The 8,795-nt window shown below is 32.1% G+C and overlaps 2 protein-coding genes across 2 annotated transcripts; both read right to left on the minus strand.

The window, feature by feature from the left end:
- Positions 1 to 1,030: 1,030 nt before the first annotated feature.
- LOC114269384 (uncharacterized) lies at positions 1,031 to 4,563 on the minus strand. Its single transcript, XM_082897271.1, has 4 exons — positions 4,470 to 4,563; positions 3,610 to 3,966; positions 3,424 to 3,501; positions 1,031 to 1,290 (listed from the first exon to the last, which is right to left on the minus strand). The coding sequence occupies exons 1-4, from the start codon at positions 4,561 to 4,563 to the stop codon at positions 1,031 to 1,033; spliced, it is 789 nt and encodes a 262-aa protein (XP_082753397.1).
- Positions 4,564 to 6,467: 1,904 nt separating this feature from the next.
- LOC114269324 (photosystem I reaction center subunit N) lies at positions 6,468 to 7,950 on the minus strand. Its single transcript, XM_028210633.2, has 3 exons — positions 7,645 to 7,950; positions 7,334 to 7,380; positions 6,468 to 6,756 (listed from the first exon to the last, which is right to left on the minus strand). The coding sequence occupies exons 1-3, from the start codon at positions 7,853 to 7,855 to the stop codon at positions 6,625 to 6,627; spliced, it is 390 nt and encodes a 129-aa protein (XP_028066434.1). The 5' UTR covers positions 7,856 to 7,950; the 3' UTR covers positions 6,468 to 6,624.
- Between the last annotated feature and the right edge of the window lie 845 nt (positions 7,951 to 8,795).

The following is an 8,795-nucleotide window of genomic DNA, read 5'->3' on the forward strand; positions in this document are numbered from 1 at the left end:
TTGGGAAAAAGAATAACACTAGAAGCGCTATTTGTAATAGCGACTTATTAATCAAAAGCGCTATTTGTAATAGCGATTTTACTGTTCATCTACTTTTGCGGTCCTAACAGTAAAAGCGCGAATAGTAATGGCGCTTTAACTTAGTTTTGGAATTCCGTCAGAAGTTGGCCTAGTTTTGGAAATACAATACAAAAATGGCTTATATTGGGAAAAGCCCCGTGATCAGGCTTCGTGAATACAAATACAAATACGATCCGTAAGTATTTGTACAAGTATCAGTGATGCACGTAAAGTGTTAACATAAAAGTAACGGTAAATTACAAACATACTTTTGAAATTTACTTAAATTATAAATTATTTTTATGATTCTAAAAATTACATTATGGTTTCTAATTTCATAACAAATAGGTCATTTTATTAATAAATTATCAAGTTAATTAACAGTTTTTAATAATATTAAAATTTTATTTCAATTAATAATTTAGATAATTTTATTATTGTATAGGTGAACAGTTAGAAATTTCACTTTTTTAATTAATTCTATTAAATAAAAAATTCTAACAGGAAGGTATTTATAATTTTTCAAATCACAAGGCCAATTGGTATTTTAAACAAACCTTAGGGGGTGTATTTCTAATTTACCCTAAAAGTAAATAATGTAAAGAAATTCTATAATGTAATATAACATCAAATGAGGGAAATATAAAATAAATAAATTTGATGATTGTTAATATGAAACAATATTTTTGACAATATGGGCAGTGGAGGAGCTAAGAATTTAATATAGGAGGCGCCTATTAATTATAATCTCAAAAATTTTCTTCCCTAATCACTAACAATAACATAATAATAATTTTTCGAGCTAATATTAAATATTAAAAATTAATATTCATTACAAAAAAAATTTAATTTTAAACTTTTACAATTGATCCCAACAAGTTTTCATCTTTTGAAATCTTTTCATGATAGTATCATTGTCAATACCATCAAAAATGTCTTTCTTAATGTAGACAACCAAGCTATCATATATTCATTCATCACCCATTCGGTTCCGCAACCAATTCTTCACAATATTCATAGCTGAAAATGCCCTCTCAACAATAGCAGTTGCAACAGGTAAGATTAATACTAAAGTTAAGAGCAAATACACCAATGTATATACTTTGTCTCTTCTAGTCTCTATCATTTTTTTAGCAAGATCAGCAATTCCATTCAACATTGAGAACTCACCACTGGATAACATATTGATAATGTATGTATCAAGTTGTTCATTAAGTACCATGAGCTCCACTGAAGAAAATTCTTTGGAATAAAATTCAACAAGATGAATTAACTTTTTCCTGTCAAAACTAGGGAAAGAGTTAGATGGATTCAAACATACCCCACAAAGTAACAATTTAGTGTTCGATTCAGTGAAACAAGCATTTAGTTCTTGAATTTGCATATTCAAAACAGTGTAGAATAATTTAGCGCAACAGTGATGTAAGTTTGTAATTTCGTAAGCATTGCGCATTTTTCTCCCTCGAGCTACAAACATATCATCCATTTGGGGAACATCAATTTCATGTTTTTCACAAAAAAAACAAAATATCATCAAGTAAAGATATCCACCCACTCTCTCTCATCTTTTAGAGCTGTACTTCAGAAATTTGAACTAAATTCATGGCATTAATAATATTTTGATCTTTCTTTTGTAGTGCTTGTGATAACTTACTTGTAATAGCCAATATCGTTTTTATCTAATAAAGGTTGAATACAAAGTCAAATAATTGAATTGAGTCCAACTGTAATAACTCAGATTTTTAATTATTCTTTAAAATTTGTACTAAAATCATTTAATCATAGTTGGGAAAATATACGATTTATTTTATATTATTATGTGTAATTTTGTAAAATAATATAATTAGTAAGAAATTTAAGGGTTAAAGTGTAAATATAAAAGGGACATTGCCACCTTCAATTTGGAGAAAAACATCTGGCTTGCCTACCTATATATAGGTGTAATGACTCACGGTTGGATAAGCTTGGATTGAGGGAGAAAATTTGGAAGAGCCTATATTTGGAAAAGCCACGTGTATAGGCTGGGCTTGGGACTCACGGTTTGCCTCCTTATAAATAGGGAAGAGATGTTCGAGCTAAGGAAAAACAAAAAGAAAGGGAAAAAAAATATTAAAAGTCAAAAAGGTTTTTGATAGTGAAAAAAAAGAGTGAGGTATTTACACAATTTGTATTTTATAAATTATATTAGCATTTTTAATTTATGAACCTTATTTTATATATTAAGGAAAACCCATGGATATAACTGTTTATTAAAATATGTTTTGAGTAATTATTTTATAAGTACCACCATGGAGGTCTCATGTCTTGGGAGATTTAAATAACCATTGGCCCTCTGATTAGTCATGTTGTGACCCTCTGTCTGTCATGGATTTACTGACACTCTGATTTCTGGTGTAAAGTAAAGTGCTGTACGGAGTTAAGTGCTACACTATTGTGGGAGCTACCTCTAGAGTTCGTGCGAGCCACCTCTTGAGTCCATATATCTATTATATTCTGTATCGTGGTTATGATTTCTGGTGTGGGGCAAAGTGTTGTACGGGGCTAAATGTTACACTATGGTGGGAGCCACCTCTAGAGTTCATACGAGCCACCTCTTGAGTCCATACATCTGTTCTGTTCCGTTCAATACTGTGGTTATCATTATTCTGTTTATATGATTTATGTATTATATGTCAAATGATTTCCCTATTATATACTCTGTATTTTAATATCAAGTTTTGTTTAGCCAATAATATCCATGGTGAATTTTATACTCTTATGCTCTTAATATAATATTTTGCACTCTGCCATGTGCTTATAGTTGTTTACCAATTTTCAGAAAACAATGCAATTCAGAAATAACTTTTGGAGAGTCTTAGACGCAGGGCTGAAAAATAGACACACATAGCACTTTTATAGTAGTTACAATTTCTAATTTTCATATGTAAATATCGATCTTTTTTGTCAATAAATTTTGTTATAAAAATATAAGCTCTAATGATTATTTTAGTACACTCACTTAAATATTTTTCCGCTCGCATTTAGTAATTGTTTAAGAATTGATAGAGGTAACTTCAGTTACTGGCCATCACGATACTTAATCCTTGGGTACGGAGAGCAGGTTATGACACCAACAATACATTTGCTTTGTTTCTTATTTTGAATTTGAACCATCATCCAAAATCATTTTAAGCACATTAATCATTGTTGAAAGCATACTAATCAAGCTGACTAAAGTACCATAGTGTGAACCCCAACGTGTATCACTAGCATGTTTAAGATTAGTTTCTTGATTTAAGCCTTGCCCACTAGATAGCTCTCCAGTATTAAATGCCTCAACAACTTTTGTAGCTTGCTTCTCCCTAATAATATCTCAGCGTTTACATGATGCTCCAATAACATTCACCGCATTAGAAACCAAAGTAAAAAGTAAAGCAATTTGATTATGATTCATTGCCACGACTACAAGTGCCAATTGCAATTGATAAGCAAAACAATGAACATAATATGCACGACGATTCTTTTTTGATATAAGTGTTTTAAGACCATTTAATTCACCTTACATATTACTAGCCGCATCATATTCGTGACTCCGTAATCTGGAAATACTCAATTCAAGTTTGGAGAATAAGTTTTCCACAACTTGTTTGAGTGAGAGAGCATTCATATTAACAACATGTTCAATACCCAAAAAGTGCTCAATCACTTGGCATTTTTTGTCAACATATCGTATTACAATTGCCATTTGCTTATTGATTGATATGTCACGAGCTTCATCAATCAAAATAGAAAAAAGTGCATCACCAAGATCTCTAATAATCACATTGATAGTTTCAAATGCAGCCACATTTATAATGTCTTTTTGAATATCATGAGATGTCAACTTGAGATTTTGTGGAGCATTGCTCAATGCAATAACTTTGACATCTTCATTACAATCAACAAGAAACTTGAAAAGTTTAAGAAAATTTCCTTAGTTACTTGAATTTTCAAATTCATCATGCCCACGAAACGCAAGTCCTTATCTTAGAAGAAATTTGACGCAATCAACCGGTGCATTCAAACGGGTTCGATACTCAATTCGAGCTTGGTCAATTTGTTTGAAGAAAATCGTTTGAATATGTTGGTTTTTGTTTAAAAAGTCTTGACATTTACTCGAAGCTTGATTATGAGCACTATTGGGACCTTCAACATGAGTTTGCATTTTTTTTCCTTCCAATTTGAGAAACCCTCACCAACAAAAGAATCACCATCAGCTTGATCTCTAATCTCGGGTTTGAAAAGATAACAACATAAACAAAATGCTACATCTTTTACTACGCTATACTCCAACCAATTAGGAAATTCACTAAACCAAGTCTGATTAAATCGCCAAAGTTTTTGTCCAAATGATTTTTGTAGAAAATTATGATCACGAGGTTGACAAGGACCTTTTTGTAGATATGCCCTACGAATTTGATCTCGATCATTAGCATTATAGTCCATAATTCGAGGGTGTAGTCCTGGATTTGCAGAAAGGTCCATTAAGTTGATTTCAATGGGACTTTGTTTTGCAGAAGAATAATTATCATTTTCTTCTTGAGGAAGAGATGATTCCAACTTTAATTTTTTTTTGAAATATTTTTCCATGACTGTTTGAAAAAACTAAAAATCAAAATAAAAATTCATCATCGAAATCACAAGCCCCCACAAATCAAAATCTCCAATTTTAATAGAAATCAAAAAATTTAACTTTAGAACAAATCACAACAAATCAAAATTTATAATTTTAGCACAAATTATAACAAATCAAAATCCCTAATTCAAATATTAATCACTGCAAATTAATATTTTTAATTTTAGCACAAACAACAACAAATCAAAATCCATAATTTTAATATAAATCACTACCAATTAAGATTCATAATTTTAGCATATCAAAATATCTTATTTTAACATAAATAATAACTAATAATTTTTTTTTACAAATCAAAACTTAACAAATGATTATAAATTAATACTCATAATTTTTATTTAAAAATAAAAAATAATAAATAAAGTTACCTGTAAACAATAAAGAGAGGATACCAATGTTGTAGTGTGGTCCAAATCTGTGTTGTGTGATCCTAATTTGATAAATCGCGAGTCGATAAATTGTAAAGTAACAAAGGGAGATAAAGAAAATGCGAAGACACTTAACAATTACTATTAATAAATAAAAAAATAAAGAATTTTATTAACTTTTAGGGTTTTAGCCTTACCGTAATTGGAGTTGTGTGCACTTACCCCCGAAAAAGTTGTGTGTCAGTGTTTGGTTGGGATTGTGATTCAAAAAAAAAAAAAAAAAAGTGGGTACGTGTGGTGTGTCAGTGTGTTTGGGTAAATTGGGAGGGCTATGTATTATGTATAGGAGGGACACAGTGTGTAACCAAGACCCCACAAAAAAAAATATTTTTTTTTTGAAAAGTCAAGGAGGCACGTGACCCCCTCTGCCCCTATGTCCCTCTGCCACTAAATATGAGTGCCATAGTACATAATAATCTTATTTAGGAAGATTATTAATAATTGTATTTTTGTTTTCTCACATATCATATAAAAAGAGATAAATAAATAAATCTAATATGTTAGCAAAACAACCCAAAAAACTCATAAAAACTTCTTCATGTGTTATTGACGTTAAGTATAATTCTTCACTAACATCAAATTCAAGACCTTTTGCACAAATGAAGTTTGACAAAGAAGCACAAATGAAATAACAAAAAACAAATGCAATAGATTTTAGTTACATATAATCATTTTAGTTAAGGTTGCTAGCATATTTTGGAATGCCTTTTTTCAGCCACTTTGTCATTTAAAAAAATAATAATTTTGAGACTTACAATTTAAATCACTAACTTAATCAATTTTCAAAAGATTAATGTTACATACGCAAAATAAAAAATATTATCTTTTTCATAACAAGCCACATGAATACTTAGTTCTAATATAGCTATCGATACGACATTTTCATAATGATAATATTTTTAAAATAAATAATTTTGCACCAAACTTATAGGGGACAATTCCAAAAGAAAATTGTCATTCACAAAAGTTTAGCAATCTCAATAATATAATAAAAATAAAATAAAACAAGACATGGGAGAGTGAACAGAGGAGCAACAAAGATGGATCAAGCAACACAATGGCCGGAGGGAAGATACTCTTGCCTAGTATTGGTGTTTCTATGTGTAGAGCCAAAATGAAAATAGACAAAATACCTCTTCTCATACCGAGCCTGTTGGAGGTACAAAAATAAAACTTCACTAGCTAAATGTCTCACCCATTCTAGCTTGTGTTGGAATCGCTCTTAAATGAGTTGCTTATATATACATATATTTTGGAATTTTGTACCAAATCATTTACCATAACTTTCACTTACAACTTATGCAGTAAAATTAAAATAATTTAAATAAGCTGAAAAAAATCAATTAGGCGGAGAAATGCTTTTAGATTTTGCATACAAATAATCATTATTTCTTGAGATGCAACAAATAGGCACTTAATGAGTTTGGTGGCGTATGCATACACAGTATGAATACAAGGGTGGTGTTTGGTTTTGGAGTTTATTTATTTGTTAGTTTGAAGCCAATCAAGAATGCCCTTCTCGGATTCAGAGAGCTCCTCTTTCTTCCCCTTCAGAGACCCTTCTACAAATCCAAAGTAATCCTTGTAATTTCTCTTGTAGTAACTATCCAATCTCTGTTATGGAAGAACAGCACACAATTAGAGAATGCAAACAAGAGGATAAAAGCCGTCTTACAAAGAAAAAATAGACTTGCTCAAATTCTTTTAGCATAGTGCTATGAGGAACATTATCACCAATAAAATGAGCCGTTAATTAGGATACATAGCCATCAGTGCTATATTAATGTTTAGTATAAAGATATCTGCACAGAACTGGTACACACAAAAATACTTGAAATATGTGTATGGTCCAAATTTAACTTATGTATTACACAATAACTTTCCTTGGGATATTTTTGTGCTTGAGTTTTGTATACCTAGCATTGTTCTTATGTTTAACAACAATAGATCCCAAAGAATCAACATAGACTAGTATGGTGCTCTCCGATTAATATGAACGGTAATCACAGGATGGATGGAGTTGATCTAATCTACCTTTGTTGGCTGAGTAAGAGAGGATGTTAGTCCCATCCATTCCTTTTCTTTGATCGCATTAATTAGGAGCACCACGTGCACATACCACAATTTCTGAGACTACTGAATAATTCTGTGTTCTAAGAAATTCTTAAGCAGCCAAAGAGTAGTGCTATACCTCCTTATCATTCTTGGCCTTGTTTTCTTCTGATTTCTTCAGATACTCTGATAAAGTTTCTCAATGGGTTAGATATCCGTTTTAAAAACAGCGTAAATTATAAAAAGAAAAAAAGTATCAAATGGGTCTTATGAAGTGAGAAAAGCAGATGATAACATCATTACAAGTTGTATTACGCTCACGAAATTAATTTCACAGAAGATAGATGTGAGATAAAATATTCACATTTATAATTGAGAATATTTTGTCACATATCTGTATATTCTGTGTCCGGTACTTTCTGTGTATATGTATACTTTTTCAATCATTACTCTGAAGAAGATCAGTCTTGGAGTCATTGACTTGGGAAGAAGCTGCAACCACAGTTGATAGGAGGATGCCTCTCCTTCCCATCTCTGTCATTAACCTTCTCCCTCTTGTCGTTGTTGTTGTTGTTCTTGCTCTTCCATCATCTCTTCTTTCAGCTGGTGATACATTGGATGAAGCAAATTTGCTTACAGTTGCTCTTACTGCCATTTGCATTCTCTCTCTCTCTCTCTCTCTCTCTCTCTCTCTCAGCCACCAGTTTATGATGATGATAATATTCTCTTGGTCCTTTTTTTCCTTGCAAGTCAATTTTAAGATCTGATGGCAAGGAATAAAAATCACTTTCCTTTTTTATTTAAGCAAGATTTGAATCATAAGAAAAATATCATAAAATGCATCATGAAAAATTTTCATCTATTGATTAGTGTTTGGTATTTTATTGTATGTGTAATTCAAAAATAGAGAATCTCTCATGATTGTCTTCGTGAAAAAATATTATAATCCTTAACATTACTCGTTTGATTTTCACACCTCCCTCAGAAGTCTCATAAAAAAGCCCAGCGCCCTGGCCCAACTCTAAACAAGAAGGACCGAGCTTGGGTCTGTAGTAGGCTCATAATAAACAGTTCCGATTCGTAACTCGAATTCAGAGGCTCGAATTTGGCTCGACACCAAAACGACGTCGTTTTGGTGTTTTTTTTTTTTCCCCTGCGTTTTTGTTGCAAAAGGAAGAAGAAAAAGAATGGAGAAGAAGAAGAAGGGTGGGTTTGAAATCAAACCCAAACCCACACACACACACACACACACACACACAGAGCAGCAAAATCACCCACACACACAGAGCAGCAAACCAGCACGAGCCTCGTCGGCGTTCGTCGTCCGCCGTCGTCTTCCGTCGTCGGCAGAACTAGCACGATTGCATCGTCGGCAGAACCAGCACGATCGTCTGCCGTCGTCCTCCGTCGTCGGCAGAGCCAGCACGAGCCTTCTCTTCCTTTTCTTTTCTTCCTCTTCTCTCTTCCCTCTTCCTCTTTTCTCCTCTCTCTCTTCTCTTTCTCTCAGTATTCGAATGAAAAAGAAAAAAAAAAATCGAATTCGAGCCAAAATCGGGCCACTAATTTCGAGCTACCAGCCATTTTTCTATAACAAAACTGTA

This window comes from Camellia sinensis, chromosome 12 (genome assembly GCF_055761805.1).
Source record: "Camellia sinensis isolate YWXY chromosome 12, ASM5576180v1, whole genome shotgun sequence".
Classification (NCBI taxonomy): domain Eukaryota; kingdom Viridiplantae; phylum Streptophyta; class Magnoliopsida; order Ericales; family Theaceae; genus Camellia; species Camellia sinensis.

Bases quoted from the DNA above. Each gene is read 5' to 3' on its own strand.
- LOC114269384 (XM_082897271.1), bottom strand. From the start codon at position 4,563: ATGGACCTTTCTGCAAATCCAGGACTACACCCTCGAATTATGGACTAT. The intron at 3,967-4,469 runs GTCCTTGTCAAC...ATTGTAATGAAG, and splicing joins TAGGGCATATCTACAAAAAG to ATGTCAAAGTTATTGCATTG. The intron at 3,502-3,609 runs GTAATATGTAAG...TGGCACTTGTAG, and splicing joins TCACGAATATGATGCGGCTA to TCGTGGCAATGAATCATAAT.
- LOC114269324 (XM_028210633.2), bottom strand. From the start codon at position 7,855: ATGCAAATGGCAGTAAGAGCAACTGTAAGCAAATTTGCTTCATCCAAT. The intron at 7,381-7,644 runs GTAATGATTGAA...AAACTTTATCAG, and splicing joins CAAGACTGATCTTCTTCAGA to AGTATCTGAAGAAATCAGAA. The intron at 6,757-7,333 runs GTATAGCACTAC...CTTCCATAACAG, and splicing joins AGGCCAAGAATGATAAGGAG to AGATTGGATAGTTACTACAA.